General features: G+C 42.3%; 1 protein-coding gene and 1 pseudogene across 1 annotated transcript; both read right to left on the bottom strand.

Moving 5' to 3' along the window:
* Positions 1-1,537: 1,537 nt before the first annotated feature.
* LOC148918875 (uncharacterized) lies at positions 1,538-23,265 on the bottom strand. The gene is made up of 4 exons (XM_089048726.1): positions 23,002-23,265; positions 17,030-17,302; positions 7,269-7,369; positions 1,538-1,958 (listed from the first exon to the last, which is right to left on the bottom strand). Exons 1-4 carry the CDS (start codon positions 23,263-23,265, stop codon positions 1,538-1,540), a joined length of 1,059 nt encoding a protein of 352 aa, XP_088904852.1.
* On the bottom strand, positions 12,747-14,975 carry LOC148918876 (receptor-like protein 2; annotated as a pseudogene).
* Positions 23,266-23,423: the final 158 nt, after the last annotated feature.

Here is a 23,423-nt window from a genome sequence, read left to right as displayed (position 1 = left end):
TTTCCATAAATCCAAATACAAAAACCTTTATACTATAAATAACATATAAATAAATTGGAAAGCTATTAAGGTACAATGAAACCGAAGAAAAACAAATTGATAGGTAAGTAAAAGCAAAATAAATTATAAGTAAGAAGGTGAGCTTGGTACGGTGAAGCACGTCAATGATGTTGTCCTAAAGCCTTTGTACCCTACGTGCAGGTATTGACGGTCTACAAGACTCCAAGATACGACCCTAATACACAAACTCAAGATCCGCTATGAGCACGTTCACAGAAGAATATGTTTCCAAGTCACATAACCATTGCCCAAAAATCCTAATAGAAAGTGGAGAATATATATAAAAGTAGAGAATGAGAGAATTAGATTGTGGTGGTGATTGTGGTATGTGATATTCTGATGGTATTGTGGTTGTTTAAATGTGAAGGAGTGGCCTTTTATAGGCATCTAATAACATGTAACCTTCACCATATTAAACTAGAAAATTAAGGCATTCAATATAGAAATAAAACCTAAAAATTAAATATTTATAACCACACAATAAATAAAATAAAATAGCTAAAATAATTAAATAAATCAAAACATTTAAAATTTTAAAATAACCCCAACTTCCTTCAAATATTAGAATAAAAATCTCAGATTTGAATCCTTGATTTTTGTTTAATAAATAAAAGTTCATAATATAATTTGAACCAATGATGATGCTGTAGTGATTTGGAGGTTGGTTGTAATACTTTTCACATTGTGGTCTTAAAATATGGTAAATGTAGTCTGACTAGAATTTGCCAAGAAGATGATGTCCTCTCCTCGAGGGAAAAGCGATCTGAAGAGGAGATATTCATGCAATGGGAAGAAACTGACTGGTGAAGGGAAAATCCCTTGAGAGCACAAGAACAACATCACGTATGAATTGAATTAGAACTGCTTTGTTTGAAAGCAATAATTAGATGGATGAAAAGGCTTTATTTCAATGGGGCATTCAAACGAGTCCTAAGTTTTCAAGTCAAGGTTCAATCGGCCTGTAGTAAGTTTTACAGAGAAGTTTGACAAACTTTCTCCTCTTTGTAGATGAATACTGCATCCCTTTTATCTTGGCTTGGGGGCATTAATAGGGATGTGGATGGTTCCCTTGTTGTCTCTGTGATCCTCAACTATGTCCCCTGTAACAGTTTTTCAGTTTAGAAGATCCTAACTTGGGGCACGTCCAGTGATCCTTAATCTGTGTCATGGTGCTCAGCAAATGGTATTTTCTTGGATGCAAATGGGATTTGATTGAACCTCATTTTATTATCGAGAATCAACCATACAAGTTCGTGCAAGTGCATGTAGCAGTTTGACAAAAAAAACAGAAGAAAAAGAGAAAATAAACATGGGTTGGTGTGTAGCAAAATCATGCGAGCTGGACTCAAAGCATACAATATTTAATTAACAGTGGCTGGGAACCAAAGCATATTACAATATACTCAATTATGAATATGTTATAATTTAAAGAAAAAAAGAAAGTACATATATATATATATATATATATATATTTGTCTTACAAAGCATGTTGCTTCTGAAATTTCTTCCTTACATAAGCTAATACATACGAAAAAGAAAATGAAAAACCTCTTTTGTATAATTGTCTTTGTTTTAGTTTCATCGTCAATGCTTCGTTGTATTTCAGGAACAAAAGAAGGAGAAGAAATATAGATGTCAGACCGATTATAAACCCTACACTTTCACGCAGACTCTGTTTGGTGTATTCTCTCTGCGTTGCAGAAACTGTTACTACCATTGCTAAGGCGGACAATTGAGTTAAGTGTGAAGCTGCAAGGGTTGGCATGAAGTTTTTGTATACTATTTCATTATAAATCACTAAAAATGAGGAAACGAAGGAAACTAAGTTCGAGACAGAAAAAACCAGTAGTCTAAATTCACGTCTTTGTAGCTTTTCTTTCTCACGTTCAATGGTATCTGTTTACACCATAATCAACAGAGCATATCCAGTATCAAAGCAACTAGCACCAAAAGCATCAACGCCATGATACGTGTCACCACCACGATACGTGTCACCACCACAGCGACTTGCACAAAGTCCCACATCGAAATTCTATGCAAACCTCCCACTTTCACCTCCCTATAAATAGGGAATAATATCCATGTGGAAGGGGACTTCTCTCCACTGACAAGAGGATCCGGGTCTCAGAGCTAGACTGGGCCGGGACTCTCTTCTAGATCCCTGGCCTGGGCATATCACTTGTCGTCTTTATATTCGGGTCCTATCCCATGTACAAATGTAATCATACACCATTATAATGAGAACATACTTCTCCGTGGACGTAGCCCGTTTATAAAGGGTGAACCACGTATATCTTGTCTTCTTTACATTTATCGCTTGCCCAAGTCTTCACACACATGCTGAAGGTCCTCACTTTCACCTATCATCCACTATCACCTACTCTCTAAGTTGACCTCCCAAAAAGAGCATCAACAGTTTGGCTCCGTCTGTGGGAATTGGTACAAAAGGCTTATGTTGTTCTCCTATTCCTCAAAGGTTCTTCGCACCCATACAATCTTCATCATATAGCTTGTGCGATGCCTTGGCACTCCAGCCATCAACCGCGTGAGCGATGCCTTCAAAGACCAGCCATCAACCGGCATGCGATGCCTTCGCACCCTTATCATTTGGCGCGAGTGATGCCTTCGCACTCTGCCATCATTTGGCATGAGCTATGCCTTCGACACCTAGCCATCAATCAGCACGAGCGATGCCTTCAAAGACCCCGCCATCATTCGCACCTAGCCATCAATCGGCGTGAGAGATGCTTCCGCACCCACGCGCTTAGCCACAATGCCTTGCAACATGCAAGCTTTGTGTTGCATTCGGCACCATCGTGCCTAGTCACATCGCCTTACTACATGCGAGCTTGGTGTTGCCTCCAGCACCCTCGTGCCTAGTCACATCGCCTTGCGACACGCAAACTTTGTGTTCCCTTCGGCATCTTCGTGCCTAGCCACATTGCCTTGTGACATGCGAGCTTTGTGTTGCCTCCGGCACCCTCGTGCCTAGTCACAATGCCTTACAACATGCCAGCTTTGTGTTGCCTTCGCACCGCCGCTGCTTGAGTGATGCCTTCGCACCTCATCATCATTCGGCAAGCAATGCCTTCGCACTCGTCATCATGAGGCGCATGCGATGCCTTCATCAAACCTCTCTGATATGAGCGACGCCCACGTACATCCTCACCACAAGATAAAATCTCTCTTCTTACATATAAATATTGCATATGAATAATAGCTAGGGACGAGCCATTATTTCAATCCGAATGAAGGTTCATGAAATTCACTTTCGAAAGCACCCCATGCCACGGAGAGAAATCAAGACCTCTAATGGCGCGGACATTGGAGCTAGCCTCCTTTCCTCCAACCTCGCTAAACGCCAAAACAAGCTCAAAGGGGGGCGCTTTTCAAACGATTTACTCCACAGAGGCCCAGCTCCAAACTCACCTGAGCTAAAGCACCAAGGGGCACGCAAGGATGAACTCTAAGTCCTCCTAACCCAAGATCCAACTCCAAGACCACTCGAGCTACAACACCAAGTCACTAACACGTGAAGCCCAACTCCAAAACAGGCTCGGCTCCAAGCTTCTCAAGTTTCAACAAGCCTTGGAGGCTCGAAGAAAATCACTGAATTGCAGGTCCCATGGAGAAGCGAAATGGACCTCACAGAACTCACCAAAACTGAAGTGGAATCTTAATGACCCTGCCAAAGCTCTAGGTGATCCGTGGCTCACCACCCCGCCGACACCTACAAAACCCAGCCCAAGGCCCCAGCGCTCTCAAGTCCTTCAAGAAGGCCTCAGCCTATTTAACCTCAATGCCCACCATCGTCACAGTGCAGCCCGCTCGAGCTCAACCTCGATGCCCACCATCATTATAGGCGCCATGACCAACTCGCGAAGCCTTCGTTAGAAGATCTGGAGCTGCACGAGGCTACATGGAAGGATTATGTTTAAGCACAAGGCCTAGCTCCAAGGGGTCCAACCATTGCTTAACTAATGGTCCAAGCCCATTTCGGTCCCTAGCCCCAAGGACCATACCGAAGCAACCTAGGCTTTCTAAGAAGTGGCTGGGACCTTGCTCCCAAATTTCTCAAGCATCAGCCTTACCACAACATTAAAGGCCCAGCTCCACTACTTGCCGAGTCTTCCTAAGACCAGACTACAGCTCTGAACCACTGGCTCCTCTTGCCAAAGCCTAGCTCCAAGGACAATCTTGTCGAACGCTCTAGTAAGGCCCAGCCTATTTGACCCCATGTCTTTGCCAAGAACCTAAATACACCCCAAGGGCCTAACTCCTTGCTTTTTGAAATTATTCTCCCCAAACACCCTTGCCGAATGGCAAGGGTTGTGTAATGGCTATGGGTTGCTCTCACCATTTCCAACAAACACTACCCCTTGCTCACCTTTGGCCTAGGCCTATCTTCGGTACCTTTGGCCTCCTTGTCTGAACAAAGCAAGGAGCATAAAATTTTTAGGGAAGGCGCAATGAGTTACCATACAAAACCACAATCGACTCCAACACCACTTTCGCAAACACCACGATGCCAAAGGCCCAGCCTCAAGGATTCCAAGTCCGTCCTTCAAAGACCCAACTACTTTCTGAAAATATTTAGCCACAATGGAAGGCTCACTAAGGGATTCGCTTGTGCCCAACCAACATAAGCCAGCCCTTACAAGAGTTTGCGCCTGTGCTCGGCTCCAAGGCTTGACAAAACCCAAGACCCAGGACACATAATACTATACTCTCGGAAATCCAAGATTACGAGTGCTTGAATACCGAATGGCCACTCTTACATCCATGGCCCCACTCCAAGAGCCCAGCCCCAAATTGCGTTAAAATTTGAGCATTTCGAATGGCAAAATCTGATGGCTCACCTCCTTCAAAACCAGCCTGGCCCTGAAACTATGCCACGCTCTAAATGATCTAGCCCATTTCAACAACGCAAGGCTAGGTCGAAAAACTCACGACTTTCTTGCCGAAGCTTTAAAGGCCCGGCCACCAAGAGGCTTGCCAAAAGCCTAAATATTCGCCAAGGGGTGAGAAATATCAAATTTATATCATCCCAACATGCTGATGGACAAGACCCAAAGGAAGCCACCAAAAATCCCACCATCCGAAGACAAAACGAGATTCAGATCGGCACCTCACATATTGTCTCCAAAATATGGCACACCCCGCCAAGAAATTCCTCTACGCACCCAACATCCTTCATCACTTAAATCAAAAGCTTGGCACACTGTCATTCTATGATTTAAGGGCTAGCAAGTTGGACATAATTCAGCAAATGTGGAAAAATGTACTACGGATTGACAGAGGTCCATCATCCAAGTCAACCAATTGGCCAAACCGTGCACCGATACTTTCCCAGCCAGAGATGCTCTCAAACCTCTTTCTTGTCGAGGCAAACCCAAGAAAAACCATGACTCACAAGATTTCAAAGACCCTTGCCGAACGGCAAGGGTCATGTCATGAGTTTGAGAGGCCTCACTATCCTTCTCCTCCAAAAATCAAATAGGACCAGCTTCAAGTCCTCACCTCCAGCAGAACTAAAGGTCCAGCCTCCTTTTCCTTTTCCTACTAAGCTCAATTTTTCGATCCACCTCACAGCCCTGCTTGACATAGACTCACCCAAATGGTCAGCCATGCAGAAATCACGACACCAAGAAACCCTTCCTCGCATCCTTAGGCAGAGATATTGGCTGAGCTGATGCACCAAGTCTCCCGTCCAAGTCCCACTGGCCAAGGATTAGAGACAGCCAAATCTTGCCGAACTGTGATCATGATACCAACTCTTCCGTAACCCTCAAAATTTACTCAACCTACCCTTGCCACCCTTGCCTTAAACAGCAAGGATTTTCCAACACCCAAACCCAACACAAATCAAAGCTCCTTTGTTCACAACAAAACAACATAAAGTTCTCAAGTCAAACTTTTCAAATGGCAGGCATCGTGAAGAAAAAATCAAGGCATAAAAAATTTAATCAAGGCACCCTTGTCGAACGGCAAGGGTTGGGCAACAGATAAAATGGCACTCACAAATTACTTACCTTATCAGTAGATCCACTGTAGCCTAGACTTGCCAAAGGCCCACTCTGATCTCTTCCTTCCAAGAATCAACTCAACCCACCCACTCTTGTCGAAGCTTAGAAGGCCAAGTCTCACCGTCGAAATAGTTAAGACAATAAACCGTGCGAACCTTCCAACACCCGCCTGACTAGCTCAAAATCTTAGCCGAACTGCCCTAATCATAAAAAGAACCGAGCTCCAAGTCACGCCAACTTACGAGATCCAGACGACCACTTTGAAAGCTCCAAAATCTTCAAACCACCCTTGCCGCTCAAAGATGGGCGCAAGGGTTGAGCGGAGTAGAACGGTGCACCAAGAAATGCCTCGCTAAGGATCATCTCAAAATTACCTTCCCGCAGCTCTGTACTGTAAATTTATCGACCCCTTGCCAAAGCTAAGTGGTGCTTGAATCAAGGACTTGCCGAATGGCAGTCCTGTAAAAATCTAAGGGACACACCTTTCTCTCTCAATACCCTAGCCTTGACGACTCGAAGCTCACATAGCTAACAAGTGTTAACGCAACTTAGCTTGCCAACTTGGGAGACTAGGACTGCCCCGAGGCTCCATCAACTGGAATGCTCGGCCATGATTACACAAAACTCACAAGTTCCTAACCCAAAAGTTACTTCTTGACCTCGAACTTGGGGGACTACTGTTTACACCATAATCAACTGAGCATATCCAGCATCAAAGCAACTAGCACCAAGAGCATCAACACCATGACACGTGTCACCACCACAGCGACTTGCACAAAGTCCCACATCGAAATTCTATGCAAACCTCCCACTTTCACCTCCCTATAAATAGGGAATAATATCCATGTAAAAAGGGACTTATCTCAACTGACAAGAGGATCCGGATCTCGAGCTAGATTCGGGCCGTGACTCTCTTCTAGATCCCTGGCCTGGGCATATCACTTGTCGTCTTTATATTCGGGTCCTATCCCATGTACAAATGTAATCATACACCATTATAATGAGAACATACTTCTCCGTGGACGTAGCCCGTTTATTAAGAGTGAACCACGTATATCTTGTCTTCTTTACATTTATCGCTTGCCTAAGTCTTCACATATAGACTGAAGGTCCTCACCTTCACCCATCATCTACTATCACCTACTCTCTAAGTTGACCTCCCAAAAAGAGCATCAACAGTATCCTTCTCGAACGTTCCAGAAATCACGTCTGATTTGGCGATGGAAAAATGGAAGACCAATGAAATTGTCCAAAACCCTACGACTACTACTACCGAAGATTTCCTGAAACATAGAGAAAGCACAATGAAATTGGTTGAAAGGTAGTATTATTTCAATAGAAAACATAAGATACATCACTATCAGCTTGAATAAGAGAATCAAGCAAATTGGTACATCTTCCAACCAATGCAAACTGGACTCTGAGTTCAAAGCATGTTGGGCTGAAGCATGCACAACTTTGTTTGCTTCTCCAGGCCCAAATTTGTTGAATTATAAGTTCTTAAGCTGAAATAGAAGTTAGTTAAAATAGTCTTTTGTTTCTTATTTTTCCATTGCCAAATGTAGTGATCCTATTGGATAGTTAGATGGAGCTGAGATCATCTTGTGATGTAAGAGATCCAACTACTGTGCCTAACGGTAATATTCCTCACTCCATGTGCGTGAGGTTGTAATGAAATAGAAAGGGAACATTCCTCTCCTTTAGAGTTGCAGAGCAGTAGAACGATTCATTCTCTTTGCCATTCTTAATCTTTCTTCTTCTCTCTTTCGTCACTATCACTCTCATACATCAGAAAACACTAACATGGCCTCAGAGCCAGGTTTGATCATTTGAACTGGGCGTTCGAACTATGAAATCATTTGGGGCATATCGAAGCTCGCACAAGGTTTGGAAAAGCTGCTGAAGCTCAATTTCTTCTTGATCTGAAAATAACTCGTTTTTTTGGTGTACTTGAGATCAGAAATGGCTGGATATGGAAGCTCAGAGATGAGAACTCTGATCTTCTTCGATGAGAACTACGAGTTTTGGAGAATCAAGATGGTAACCATATTCAAATCATATGGGTTATGGAATCTGGTGGAAAAGGGAATTCCAATCTCTGATTCGAAGAAGAAGAAGAAGACATCTGAGGAAACCTCAAAAGAAGAAGACGATGAGAAAATGGCTACAATCTTCATGAAAGATGCAAAAGCTCTAGGTATCATACAAAATGCAGTTTCCGATTAAATCTTCATGGGAGGTATTTTATGGAGAATACCATGGTGGTGATCAATTTAGATTGGTGAAACTTCAAAACCTCGTATGTGAATTTGAATATACTACAATGCATGATAATGAGTCTCTGTTTGATTATCTTACAAGATTGAATGAGTTGATTAATCAAATGAAAACATTTGGTGAGGTTCCCTCGAATGAGAGGCTTGTTCAAAAGGTCTTGATTAGTCTCAGTACGGTGTATGATCGCACATGCCTTGTGATTGAAAACACAAAGAGTCTAGAGACTGTAGAATTGCAAGAAGTGATTGCTATTTTGAAGAGTCAAGAACAAACGGTTCGATTTGCACAATATGGATACAAATGAGAAGGCATTTGCCTCATTCACTATGAGTCCAAAAGGCTAGAACAAGAGTGGTGCTCAATCTGGTTCATCCAAATTTCAGAAAAATTGGAATCCCAAGGGTAAACAGTGGGAATCAAAAGGCAAGCCTCAACAAAACAATCCTGCATAGAATTTGAATCCATCACAACTAGTGGGTCAAGAAGGTGTAAAACCACATTGCAAAGTGTGCTCAAAGTTCCACTTTGGTGAATGTAGATATAAGGGAAAGCCAAAATGCTATAACTGTGATAGGTTTGGTCATTTGGCTAGAGACTGTACTACAGGAAAATCTGTACAAAAGGCAAATTGTGCAAGCTAAATGGAAGTGACTGGAAATCTGTTCTATGCAAACTATGCAACCACTGAGGCAAAGACAAATGGAGAGTGGTACATTGACAGTGGCTGTAGCAATCACATGAATAGCAATATGGATCTTCTTGTTAATGTGAGAACAAATGTGGCTATGAAGGTGCAAATGTTAACTGATACACTTGTGAATGTAGCTGGCATGGGTTCACTAGTCATAGATACAACTAGAGGCAGAAAATACATCAGAGAAGTGATGTATCTTCCAGAATTGAAGAAGTACTTGTTGAGTGTTGGGCAAATAGATGAGCATGGGTATTTTATGTTGTTTGGAGGAGGAATGTACAAGGTGTTTGATAGCTCTTCAATGAACTGTCTCATCATCAAGGTTCCAATGAAGAAGAATAGATGTTATCCCTTATTTCTACTAGCTGAGAATCAATTAGCCATGAAGGACGGTGTCACTCATTGCACATGGACTTGGAATAAAAGGCTAGGACATTTGCATTTTAGGGGGCTAAAACAGTTAAGAGACAAGGACATAGTGCATGGACTGCCACAACTAGAAGAACACAGTGTTGTGTGTGAGGGTTGACAATTTGGAAAACATCACAGAAATGTTTTTCCAAAAGATCAAGCTCTAAAAGAAAATGTTCCTCTTGAGTTAATCCATGATGATCTATGTGGCCCTATGAGGAATGAGTCTATTGCAGGAAACAAGTATTTCATGCTACTTATTGATGACTTCACAAGGATGATATGGGTGTACTTTTTAAGATACAAATCAGATGCGTTCAACTGCTTCAGAAAATTTAAAGCTATGACAAAACTTCAATATGGACACAAGGTGAAGTGCTTGAGGAGTGACAGAGGAGGAGAGTTTCTGTCTTCTGAGTTTACACAGTTTTGTGAAGATCATGGCATTCAAAGGCAACTCACAATGGCTTATACCTAGGGGTGGCAATTTCCTACACTACCCGTTACATGACTTGAAACCCGTGATGGAAAAAACACGACCTGAACCCGCACGATTAATAATTGGGTAATTTTCGAGTCAACCCGTTATGACTCGCTTATTAAACGGGTGGGTTTTGGGTCAACCCGCCATTAAAACACGTGTTTAACTCGTTTATTAAACGGGTCATGTCAACCCGTGTAATACACGCTAACCCGCTAAAAATGGAAGAGGAGGAGAGTTTCGTCTTCTGAGTTTACACAGCTTTTGTGAAGATCATGGCATTCAAAGGCAACTCATACTGGCTTATACCTAGGGGTGCCAATTTCCTACACCACCCGTGCTACATGACTCGAAACCCGCACGGAAAAGCATGACCCGAACCCGCACGATTAATAATTGGGTAATTTTCGAGTCAACCCGTTATGACTCGTTTATTAAACGGGTGGGTTTTGGGTCAACCCGCCAACCCGTTAAAACACATGTTTAACTCGCTTATTAAACGGGTCATGTCAACCTCGTAATACACGCTAACCTGCTAAAAAATGAAGAGTAATGGAGACTTCAGCACACACATAAGGGGTTTCAAACCCTCACCATCCTCATTTCTTTCCAACATCTTATCCACCATGCTACAAACAACTTTGTGATTATATGTTATGCCTTTTGATATTTATAATGTTTCTTTTTCTTCTTTTGTTTTCCTTTCTTTTCCGTCTTTCTTCTTCTTCTTTTTTTCTATTTCTTTTCATTCTCTCTTCTTTCTCCTCTCTTTTTTTCTTTCTTTTCCTTCTCTTTAGTTTTCTCTCATCCTGTCTTTTTTCTTTCTTTCTTTCCTTCTCTCTTCTCTCATCTCTCTCTATTTTTTTTCTTTCTTTTCCTTCTCTCTATCTTTTTTTTCCTTATATTTTCTCTCCTCTCTCTATTTTTTTAATTTAAATTTTTTCAGTTGTGAGTTTCAGAACATGCATGCTATTATTTATGAACTCGTATATGACTAAACCTGCACGATAAAAGACGATCCGAACCCGACACGACACGCTTATTAAATGGGTTGGATTTGGGTTGAGTATTCTTGACACGTTTATTATCCAGACATGACACGACCTATTGCCAACCCTACTTATACCCCTCAACATAATGGGGTGGTAGAGAGGAAGAACAGAACTGTGGTTGAAATGGCCAAATTCATGCTACATGAAAAGGGAATGCCTTATTACCTTTGGGCAAAAGCTATTCACACAGCTGTGTACATTCTGAATAGGTGTCCTGCAAAAGCATTGAACAATATCACACCCTTTGAAGCCTATAGTGGAAGAACGCTAGGTATTGCACACTTGAAGATATTTGGTTCTTTGTGTTATGTTCAAGTTCTAGCTTAACTAAGGCACAAACTTGAATCTAAAAGTGTGAAGCGAGTGTTTGTTGGGTATGCAACTTGTGAGAAAGGATATAGAATCTTTGATCCAATCTTCGAGAAACTCTCACTGTCATGATATCACATTTAATGAAGAGGCATCTTGGAACTGGACAGAGAATTTTGATAAAGCTATGGCACCATTCAAAGATGGAAGTCAAAGTGATCATGGCTTTAGAATGGAAGATGGAGAAGGTGAGAATGTTTTACTAACACCTCAGTCTCAGACCCGACATTGAAGGAGCTCATGGACAGATGGCACAGACTCATTGTCTCATCAAACATCACCACAAAACATGTCAAATGGCATGAGCAGAGAAGAGAGAGATACTCAAGCTTATGACCAATCACCATCGAAATGGAAGAGATTAGATTATGTGCTTGCACAATGCAATCTGTGCATCATGGAACAAGAGAAGTATGCAGAAGCAGCTCAAGATGAATCATGGCTGAAAGCTATGCAAGATGAATTGTCAATGATTGAAAAGAATGGCACATGGGTGTTAGTGGATAAACCAACTGAGAAGCTAGTTATTGGAGTCGAGTGGGTTTACAAAACTAAACTAAACTTGGATGGTTTAGTTCAAAAGAATAAAGCAAGGTTAGTTGCCAAAGGTTATGCTCAGAAACCTGGATTGGATTACAATGAAACTTATGCTCCTGTAGCTAGGTTGGACACCATAAGAATGCTCATTGCTCTAGCGCTCAGAAAGACTGGAAATTATATAAACTTGATGTAAAATCAGCCTTTCTAAATTGAGTGCTGCAAGAAGAAGTTTATATAGATCAACTAGAGGGTTTTGTGATCAAAGGCAAGGAAGACAAGGTGTACATGCTACATAAAGCTCTTTATGGGCTGAGTCGGTTATGGCCCAACATTTGTAATATAAAGTATTGGGTTCTGGCCAAGTTCAAAATGATCCAACCCATTTCAGTTTCTGACCAAAAACATGTCGTGATCTTTCTCATTTCTTTACTTGTCGCATAGAAAAGTCTGAAGAAGAGAAGAGAAGAGAAATGAGTGGAGAAGAATTAGTGGCCCCCCCCCCCAGCCCCAAAGCTACTCCGTTTGCTTTATTTTGTTGGCGTTGGCTGTAAGTCATGAATTTTCATTTCAATTTTAAGTCTTTGGTTTTTGAGAGAGAGAGAGAGAGAGATAGAGTCTTCTTCTTCTTCATTTTTAAATGTTTGGCTGATTTTAAATTATGGGCAGTTATTTGCATTTGTTTTCTTTCAGGGCTTCATGGAAGAGGTCCATCCGGCGATAATGCAGTGAAAAATTTGTCAGTGAATCAGTCATGACCAGAAATTATATCATCCGCTTTCAAGCACATGAAATATCTGATTTGGCTTGCCAATATCCATGTTGTTATAAGTTGTATAGGATGTGTCATGACAACTTTATGAACCGAACATATATCCTTTAAATTTGAGTCCGGTTACTTAGAAATGAAGAATAAGAAAAAAAAATGGGTCAAGCAAATTGAAATGCAAAATAAAAAGTACAATATTAATAATATATATCTAGCCTCTAAGCCTTCTTTTCATCCTGTTGAGGGGGACTGTTACATCACATAAAGGAGCATATCTTGTAGATTGTCTATGAATCGAAAATACGCATATCTCCATGTCTTGTTCGTAACTAAAGAACCACAAACTCCCAAAAATCCTACTATGAATCCCCACGCTGCAAAGATATAAAACCATGGAATCACATTTTCCACGTCTTTATTGTTCTTGTTATCTACATCCATGTCCTTATTTGGTCCGCACTTATTTGGAAGTGCGGCACCACAAAGTTTTGGGTTCCCCTCAAACGCAAAAGCTTCAAAGCTTTGGAGCTGGGTGCCTGTTGGTATCGATCCTTCGAGGTTATTATATGAGACATTAAATTCTTTTAAGAAATTAAGGCTCACCAATGATGATGGGATTATTCCAAACAAGTGATTCATGGAGAGGTCCAAAATCTCTAAAATTTTTAGGTTAGATATTTGGTCTGGAATGACGCCAGAAAAGGTGTTGGAGTCAAGAAAAAGTAGGCGGAGAAGATGTAATTGGCCGATCTGAGCAGGTATATAACCACTAATGTTATTGTTAGATAAGCGTATCATTGCTGGAACAGAAGACATTTTTTGTTGTAGAATAGTTTGCTTTGCAAATATGCCGAAGCTACTGCTGCTGAAGATAGGCAATTCAAATTCATAACTAGTGTCGTCTAATTGAGATGCAATATTAGGTTCATATACCAACCTTGGTAGTCTACAAAGTTGCTTTGGAAATTCACCTGAAAATTGGTTCTCTGACAAGTTGATTTTGGAATCAGTCAAATCAACCATGTCATCATCAGATGGCATTCCCTCACCTTTAAAGGCACCATCAAGCATAAGTACGTGAAGACTTTTGCAACTCATTAATATCTTCATTGCCCCTGTGAGGTTGGTGAATCGGTTGTTGCCAAGGCAGAGGAAGGACAAGGAATTTCAATGAAATAATTTCAGCTTGTATTTGTCCCTCTAGATGATTTCTACTCAATCCAATGGCTTTTAATGACCGACAAGAGTAAAGGGCTACATCAACCGTACCAGTGAAGTTATTCACCCTGAGGTCAAGTTTAGTAAGTTGACTCAGTCTGGAAAAATCAAGCATGGAGATATCTCCTTCCAAGTTGTTGTTTACCAAATGCAGTTCTACAAGGTTTGTGCAATTTATCAAAGACTTGGGCAAAGAACCTTCTAAATTGTTGAAATCAAGGGTCACCAATTTCAACTTGGAGAGCTTCCCCAAATTGTGAGGAAGCTCGCCATTCAATTGATTAAAGTAAAGGTCAAGGATTGCAAGGTTAGTAAGGTTGGCAATTCTATCACTAATGGCTCCATGTAGTGAATTGAGAGGTAATGCAATTTCTTCAAGTTTGGTAGCATTAAAGATATCTTCTAGAAATAATCCCGAGAGGTTATTGTGACCGGCATGAAAAACCTGCAGTTTGGAATACTTTCCTAGCCCAGGAGCAAGGTTGCCACTGAATACATTGGAAGAAAAATCCAATAGCCTAAGGGAGGGAGAAGAATGAAGACAAATAGAGGATGGGACATACCCTGGAAGTTATTGTTGCTGACATTGAAACTAATCAAGTTGCTTGCTTGTTGGAAGAATGAAGATGGAATTGCACCAAAGAAGTGATTGCTGGACAAATCAACTGTTCGTATATTACCAGATGGTAGAGAAAGTGGTAGTTCTCCAAAAAGACGGTTATAGCTCAAATCAAGGATCTCAAGTTGATTCAAAGACAAGAAGAATTGAGTTTCAAGTGAACCATATAGTGAATTGTGGGAAAGGTTCAAGTGGGTGAGATGGGTGAGATTTGCAAGTGAAAAGGGAGAGATACCTCCTTTGAGCCCTTTGGAAGGTAAGAGTAAATGGGTGACCCAACCATCTTGATCACAAGTGATGCCCTTCCAACGACAGCAATCAAGGGATGTCCAATTTAAAGGAGAAGAAGATAGAGTGGAGGCAAATCTGTTTGCAGGCATGAATATATGTAGATATAATGCAAGAGAATAAGAGGAAGAGAAGGAAGCCATGAGCCCTTAGGTTATAAGCTTGCACTAGCATGTTGCTTTGTGTATATGCCGTTGCTCACATGTATTTATATATATAAGAACAACCATGCTTGAAAACGATGCAAACCACCACCACACAATGGAAATTGAGAAGTCGGGAAACAAAAACCACTGAATGCAAATTATTGATATTGAAACCTTTGGGGCACCAGAAGAGGACTTGGCCTTCGCAAAGTACTCAAAGTTGTTGCCGTGATATATCATACATGTTTTGACTATTTCCTTTTATTTAAGGCAGCTGATAATTGATACCAGCTCATCTTCCATGTTAATCACTCAAAGTCCACAAAATTGGAGGATGGTCATTTTTACCAACTATAATAAAATATTGATAGCAATAATGCGACTACTATAATAAAAGGGTTAATGACATAAATGGTCCTCTAACTATCGCGCGATTATCATTTTGGTCCACCAACTAAAATTTTCAATTCAAACGTTCTTAAACTTTTTATAATGTACTAAAATCGTCCTTCCGTCAAAGTCTGTGTATTATTCCGTTAAATCGAGGGACAAAATCGTATTTTTAGGTGAGTATATTTAACGGAATAATACACAGACTTTGACGGAAGGACGATTTTGGTACATTATAAAAAGTTTAAGGACGCTTGAATTGAAAATTTTAGTTGGTGGACCAAAATGATAATTTCGCAATAGTTGGGGGACCATTTAGGTCATTAACCCATAATAAAATATTGATAGCAATAATGTTCAACCCTCTGAGCCCCAACATTCCAACTAACAACTATAAAAAAATATTGATAGCAATAATGCAACTTAACAACTATATTTAGCAATATTGCTAAATATATTGATGGCAATAAAATGAGCCCCAATATTCAAAAAGCAATTATGCGAACTTCCAAGGCTAACATTGACTGCCTAAGAGGAAAATTTTCATCATCGAATTTTAGAGAACAACACCGTCTTTTTTTTCTTTGTGAACTGGAGTGGGGAGGGCAATACAACCCAGAAGCAACTACACAGAATTAGAAATACAAATCAAACAGGCCTTAGAGACCTGACCCAACTAAGAAATCCCCAAAATAGCAGAGGCCCAAGTCCAAATCATAACTCCAGTGAGCTAATTAGCCCCACAATATCATTTCCCAGGGAAAAACAAAGTAGAGAAAGAATTAAAACCATGGTAATGACTGCCCCAGCAGATTAGGCAATCGTACTTATAAGGTTATAACTTAATTGATTCAAATGCTACAAATAGGTGCAGGAGACCAATGATATCGGATAGTTAGATGGATGGCTGAGATCGTCTTGTGATGTAAAGAATCCAGCTACTATGCCTAACGGTAATACTCCTCACTCAAAGTGCGTGAGGTTGTAATGAAATAGAAAGGGAACATTCCTCTGCTTTAGAGTTGCAGAGCAGTAAGAGAACGATTCATTCTCTTTGCCATTCTCAATCTTTCTTCTTCTCTCTTTCGTCACTATCACTCTCATACATTAGAAAACACTAACAAAATTGAATATGCAGAGTCTGAAACAAACACAATTCAACTCTTAATTTAGGAAGGGGGATTAGAACTTGGGTGAAGGGGGCAGGCTATGAATTGGGGAATTTAGATATGGAAATCAAGGTATTGGAATTGGATCGACAACACCTCCTAGTTGATTCCATTCCCGATTTTGAGGTATAAGGTGGAACCCATTTAAGTTCTGATTCCTTATGCGTGGGAAGTCAGGAATTGGAATAATTTCAATGCCTATTCCTAATAAGTAAACATGGATAGTGAAGAATTATAGAGTTTGGTTTGTGACGTTGAAAAATTTAGAGAGGCAAATATAACTCTAAAACCCTAAAACAATTTAATCTGAACTTTTAATCATTAGGGATACCCCTGTTATTGATCCGAGTACAAAAGAAGCTTAATTAAGAAAACACTGAAACTTACATGTGTGTTTAACCCAACACTTTTCCAAGTCTATTCATTAAAGTTATTTTGTTAATTTATAAATTTTATTTAACTTTAAAGTTAGTTTATGAAATTATGAAAATATAACCTTGAAAATTTGTTATATATAATATACCTGTTCTCCAATATTCTGGCTAAGACAAATGTCGTAGGCCTGTGAGAATTTCATGTTGGTAGCAATCATGTCCACTATAGGGTCGCCTGTCAACGCTCTTATAATTTCAGGATTTTTCTTGATGGCAGCCAGATGCAACGGAGTGTTTCCATCTGCATCTGCTTCATTTAGTAGTACTGCAAGCTTAGACATGTTCAGTGAATGCATGATGACATTTGTTCGTCCACCTAAAACTGCAGCATGTAGAGCCGTTTGGCCATAATGATTGACCATTGTTGATGCTCTTTTTCGGAGAGGGTCAACTTAGAGAAAAAGGGATTTGCCTTCAGCAGGGAAAGGGTCCGGGCCTTCAATAAAGGCTAGCCTGCAGAAGACAAAATAGGAAGCAATGCCCGGCACCGTGTGGTGCCAAGGCTCTCCGATGCTTAAGTCACCAAGAAGGGTAACTTTGCAGTAATAGTAAAAGGCAGAAAAGTAGTTACCCTCTTACTAGGGTACTGTTCCCTTTATAGGGAAGTGAAAGTGGGAGGTTGGTGTAGATTTCATGTGGGACTGTGCAAGTCGCCGCGGTGGTGACACGTGTCATGAGAATTAGGTTTAATGTTTGTGAGCTTTGGCACGGGAGTTTCGATGTGCTTGGCACCTCGGAAGAGTGTCTTCTTCGGCAGGAGAGAAGGCGGTCCGCTTGGTGCTAGTTGTTTTGAGACCGGATATGCTCTGCTGATTATGGTGTAAACAGAGTCCCCAAGTTCGCGTCAAGAAGTGACTTCGGTTGGGAACTTGTAAGCTTTTGTGTGATCATGACTGAGCATTCCAAGTTTAGTGGGAGCCGATGGCAGTCCCTAGTCCCCCAAGTTGTCAAGCTAGAAGTTGCGTTAACACTTGGAAGGTATGATAAAAGCTGTGTTAGCCTCAGTGATTGTTGGTAGCTAGGTACTTTTAAAAGAAAAGTAGACTTGGGTTTTTGAAGCTTCAGCAAGGAAATCTGTGGGCCTCAGTGATTGTTGACTCAGGTCTTGCCGTTTGATAACCAAGTGATGGTTTTGAGTAGAAAGGCCTGGGTCCCAAAAGATTGGGCTGAAGCTTGAAGGAGAAAAGAATATGGGCTTCCATTTTTCCATTTTCCTAGCCCCCTTGCCATTCTTTTTTTTTTTTTTTTCCGAATGGCCAAGTGGTATGGGCTTGTAACATATATTTTTTGAGCTGGGCATGGGATTTTGTAAAGAGAATCCTTGGGAGCCCATTTCGCTAGTGCCCAAAATAGGAGCTGGGCTAGCTTTCTTTTTGTTTTTGTTTTGGTTATGGCCATGCAAGATGGGCTTTTAAAGAACAAGGGCCCAAGAGAAAGGCTTTGTTTGGCCTAGGCACAAGGCCTGGCGAAATTGAATGGTGGAGCTAGGTCTGATCAGTGGGCTTTGGCAAGGTTGTTTAAGGAGAAAAAGGCAAAAAATGGCCTGGGTCCTTTGTCATTGACCTAGCTAATTGTTGGGCTGGGCGGCTTAGCCTAGGCATGACTTAGGTAGTTGCTAGGGTATTGAGGGGAGTAAGGCCCTTTTGGTTTTTATGAAACTCTGCTCGGCAAGCAATAGCTAGGACTCTTGTTTTGGCAAGGTAGCCGGTCTTCGGCAGTGGTTTTGGTTTGAGAAACTAGGAACATTTGGCAAGATTTTTTGGTTTTGCCCTAATTAGTCAGTTCGACCCTTGCCGGCAAGGGTTCATTGGGATTTTTGAGGGAGGTTCCTTGAGACTAGCCTCGGCAAGAGGTTTGAGGCGAGATTCATGAGCTCCTCTCAAGGGAGAGATCTTCTGCACTGTCCTCCAAGGCGATTCCCGGGTCCTCTTAGGATTTGAACTGAGCCTGCCTCGCAACCTGATGAGTTGTCGCCACCTTCAGATTGTCGCTTCGTGAGTACAAGGGCTAGGTGAGGGCCGAGACCTTGCTGCAGGTGAGTCGGAGCCGTGACTGGAGAGAGATTGAGCCGGGCCCTCCGTTTTTGGGTGACCTTGGCTCCATAGATCGGTTCCGCAAGGGTGTGCAAGCTTTGGAAGTGGAGCTGTGAGGGCTAGTTCCAGAGCGGGCTGGGCCTTGGAGGCTAGGTGCAGAGGTCCAGTGTTGGATTTTTTTTTTGAGCCGGGTTTTTGCCTTGTAGCCTGGGCTGAAGTAAGCTTTTTGTTTTTTGTTTTGAATCCTTGCAGAAATAGGCCGAAATGCAGGTGTTTTCTTTGGCAGATTTGCGTGACTTTGGAGCCAAAATGTAGAGCCGGGTCTGTGGTAGAAAGAGCGGTGCCTTGATCAAATTTGAGCTGATTCTCTTGCCATCAGCGGTTTGGCTAAGAGTTGAGCCGGTCCAGAACGGTGCTGGAGTTTTGCAAGGTTTGGTTTTTAAGCATTTCAGAGTGAGACTTGGCCTTCTAGCCGCAAGAGTGGAGTGGTCTGAGTTGATTCTGGAAGGAAAAGATCGGTGCGGGCCTTTGGCAAGTTGAGGCTACACGAAATGCCGGATCTCTTCGAAGTCTCGGTCTTCGGCAGCTTTGCGGCAAGGGTTGAAGTGAGAAGGGCTGCTGTGGTTCCGCATCACTAGTGATTGAAGCTTCTCCCAAAGTTCTTCCACGGAGGTTGCCGCTCGGGCACTGAGTGGGCTGGTTCCAGCTTCAAGGTGCTAGTTTCGCCCCTACTTGAGTCCGCCTTGAGAGCTTGATTCACTGAACTTTCTGTTGTGGGTGTCTAGATCACATTCAGCAGTGGTTTTTGCAGAGACTTGAGGGTGCCACTTGAGCCGACACGTGAGTTTGAGCAAGAGTCAATGTTGGGCAGATTTGGCTAACGGGTGCCTTGAGCAGCTTTTTGAGGTGAGATTTTGTTCATGGAGGCCTCCATTTTGTTGCTATATAACCCTTGCTGCCGCAAGGGTGCTTGTAAATGTTTTTGAATTTTTGTTGTTTTTCTTTAACCTTTTGGTGTGTCTTGAGTATTGGCCAATGAGTCAAGAGTGGGTCATTTGGAGCTTGCAAGGGGAGTTTGGAAGAGGCTCAAAGACTTCGGTGGAGTTTTTATTTGGTGGTTGCTGAAGTGACCTTGAGTCATATGGCACCATGTGAGCACGGGCCGGGTGGCGGCCTTGAAATTATACTTCGCTTTGGTGAGGCCGTGGGTGTTTGGAGCTAGCTTTCAAGGCAAGGCGTTGGAGCCGGGCTATCCGTAGTCAGTCCTGCGAGCTGATCCGGGAACAAATTTGGGTCGGGACATTGCAAAAGTAGGCTGAGCTGGGCTTTCCTTGTGACTGGGTGTCTAGATCAAATTTCCGAGGTAAGGCTGTGATTTGTGGAGGTCTCCATTTTGTTGTCGCCCATCCCTTACCGCTCGGAAAGGGTGTTCTGAATTTTCACGGTCGACGATTAGAGCTGGTCTTTCGGGTTTGAGCCCCAAATTGTAGCTATTTGGTTGGGCAAATTTGGGTGGATGTGGGGTTGGGCCCGTGACTTTGGGCCTGGACTAGGACCGTTTGGGCCTTTATATGAATTTAAATGTAGGAAAGCTGGGCTTTTATATTTAGAACTGGGTTTTGGGCTTGGCTTTTATCCAAGGCAAATTTGGGCCTAGCCATGTACTGGGCTTTAGAAAGTAGTTTAGCAAACCTTACAATTAGGATGACCTTCCCCCCCCTTTTTATTGTTGGTTGCTTGGTTTTTTGGGCTAGGCTCCTTAAGAGCTAGGACAAGGGTCGGGCTCCAGCCATCTTGTTGGGCAAAATTGAATTGTGAGCTAAACCTTGAGCTGGTCCCTTAAACTTCCTCCTTTTTTTTTTTTTTTTTTTGGTTTTGTTTTTTTTGGTTTTTTTTTTTGGTGACTAATTTGAAATTGCAAATGCTGTGTAGGTACTCTTGTAACCCTAGGGCCTAGGGTTTGGGAGGGAAGGTGAAAGGGTGCTAGGGTGTCTCTTGTAACCCTAGGGCCTTATAAATAGGAACTTGGAGTGACGTAGGCATCATACTTGGAGATTTTTTGAGAAAGATTGTCAAAAAGTGAGAAGGAGAAAAAGATTTCTGGTGAGATTTTGGTGGTGGTGCAAACAAGGTTAGACCTCATTTCTCTTGAATTCTTGAAATGAAATTCAACTTTTTGTATGAACATGTTGAAGAGTATGATGAACACCTTGAGCCTGAGTATGAACATGTTGAATGTATGCATCTAGATCAAAAAGCATGTAGAGGCTGTCCAATTTTGTGTTTTTGTGCTTAGATCCTCTTTGCATGTGTATTAGTTCCTTCTTCTTGTTTCTGCATGTTGTAGATGTCTGAGAGTGAAGAGGCCAGTGAGTATGTTTGTTCCAAGATGGAGAGTTCCCAGCATGATAGTTTTGTAGAAGGGCTTATAGAAGCTAGGATGGGAGTTCATGAGGTGAGATGGCTGGGCCATCGAGAGTCTGGCCGAGGCATATAGGAAGATGCAGAAGAAGTATAAAGTGTTAGAAGCCGTGTTGATCGGGTTCTAGCCTTGGCACATACACCGGAGGTGGGCTCGAGCAATCGACATCACCATCGAGTCCGTGGGTATAGCCATGGTTTCACTTCGCAGAGGGTGGACATCCGGTTGGTGTCCTGCTGGGAATCGAATACACTCACCGGGCCAAGTTGGTTGAGCTCGCATGATTATAGTGTGCCATCCTATGTGGGCCTGAGGTTACCTAGTGCTTTGCGGATGTAGTGAGATATCCTCCGGAGGGTTCAAGTGATGATATTCACCGATATGTACCAGCATGGTCTCGCATACCGTTTCATCCTTGGGCAGATGATGCTGGCTGTTGGGGTATGCGCCGGGGCAATACAATCCCAACTTTTGGCTACTTCTGCATGGAGTTTACATTGCTTGGTGGTTGGTTGGGTTGGGGGAGCCAACATTTGAGCAGTTTATGTACTTGTATTCGATCTCCAAGCAACAGGGGACCTTTGGCTTGGGTACATAGCCAATTGCCGGAAGGCAAAGGAGAGAGGTTACTTTATTGGGCATAAGCCGAGTACGCAGAAGTCTTGGCGAACATGTGGTGCTTGGCCTATGGTGATTGGGAGTGTCCTCCAGGGAAGACCGTCTCCAGACATATTCCAACCCACTTCCAGTCGATAGGTCATTAGCCCCATCCCTTAAGACTAGTTGTGTTGTAGTGTTTTGATGCTTGGGTCTGATTCATCTCCCAGTTACTCTTCAAAGGTGCGGTAGTCATGTTCGAGCTCGACGCTTCTTAGCATGAAGATGGTCATATTTCTCAGACATCCCGTGACATCTGGCGCTGAGGCTCTCCTGCCTGAGATTGGCATCTGCAAGGTCTTCTCGGGAGGTACCCCATGGGGATATGGTGCTGAGTCCTCCGGCTATCCTCGTGAGGCATAGCCGAGTGTGGAGTGAAGAAGAGGCGACTGGGCGGATAGGAGAAGGAGCCACTGGGCCGGTAGAGAAAAATGGGATTCAAGTATCGCTTCCTGCAGACGGCGCCAAACTGCTGATGCTCTTTTGGAGAGGGTCAACTTAGAGAAAGGGATTTGCCTTCACAGGAAAGGGTCCGGGCCTTCACAAAGGCTAGCCTGCAGAAGACAAAAATAGGGAAGCGATGCAAGCTCCGGCATCGGTGGTGCCGGCCAAGGCTCTCCGATGCTTAAGCGCCTAAGAAGGGTAACTTTGCAGAGTAATAGTAAAAGGCGAAAAGTAGTTACCTCTTACTAGGGCACTGCTCTTTTATAGGAAGTGAAAGTGGAGGTTGGTGTAGATTTCATGTGGGACTCTTGCAAGTCGCCGCGATGGTGACACGTGTCATGAGAATTAGGTTTAACAGTTTGTGAGCTTTGGCAGTCGGGAGTTTCGGCATGTGCTTGGCACCTCGGAAGAGTGTCTTCCTTCGGCAGGAGAGAAGGCGTGTCTGCCTTGGTGCTAGTTGTTTTGAGACTGGATATGCTCGGTTGATTATGGTGTAAACAACCATATCACAAATATCTGGCCGACGCCGAATCATCTCTTCCATTACGTCGGTGTGACCTGCATAGGCTGCGACATGGAGAGCTGACATTCTAAATTTGTCCAAGATGTAAGAAATAGAACTATCACGTTGCATCAACAGTTGAGTTGCCTCAAGGTTCCCTCTAAATGCTGCGTAGTGTAAGGAAGTCCACCCAAGTACATCATCAACCCTTTTTATTATATCCGGATATTTCGACACCATAGTCTTCACAACACCTAAGTGTGTCATTTATATGAAAGTTATACACGGTTATGAGAGGAAGATATTACATAACAATGCCAGAACTAGGAATTTTCAACTGGTGGGCTAATTAAAGAGTTTAAGGTAAAATCTAATGAGAGGACAATTCTGGCGAGGCTATTTTTTTTATAGTCCACATTAAGACC

The sequence above is a fragment of the Prunus mume genome, linkage group LG3, assembly GCF_029339155.1.
Source record: "Prunus mume cultivar Tortuosa linkage group LG3, ASM2933915v1, whole genome shotgun sequence".
NCBI lineage: Eukaryota > Viridiplantae > Streptophyta > Magnoliopsida > Rosales > Rosaceae > Prunus > Prunus mume.
The sequence above is the reverse complement of the archived record's forward strand: the minus strand, read 5'-3'. Positions and strand labels throughout refer to the sequence as shown.

Coding starts and splice junctions, on each gene's coding strand:
- LOC148918875 (XM_089048726.1), bottom strand. CDS start 23,265: ATGACACACTTAGGTGTTGTGAAGACTATGGTGTCGAAATATCCGGAT. Junction 7,370..17,029: donor GCCAGAATATTGGAGAACAG/GTATATTATATA, acceptor TCTATGTTTCAG/GAAATCTTCGGTAGTAGTAG. Junction 1,959..7,268: donor TTCTGGAACGTTCGAGAAGG/ATACTGTTGATG, acceptor TATGGTGTAAAC/AGATACCATTGAACGTGAGA.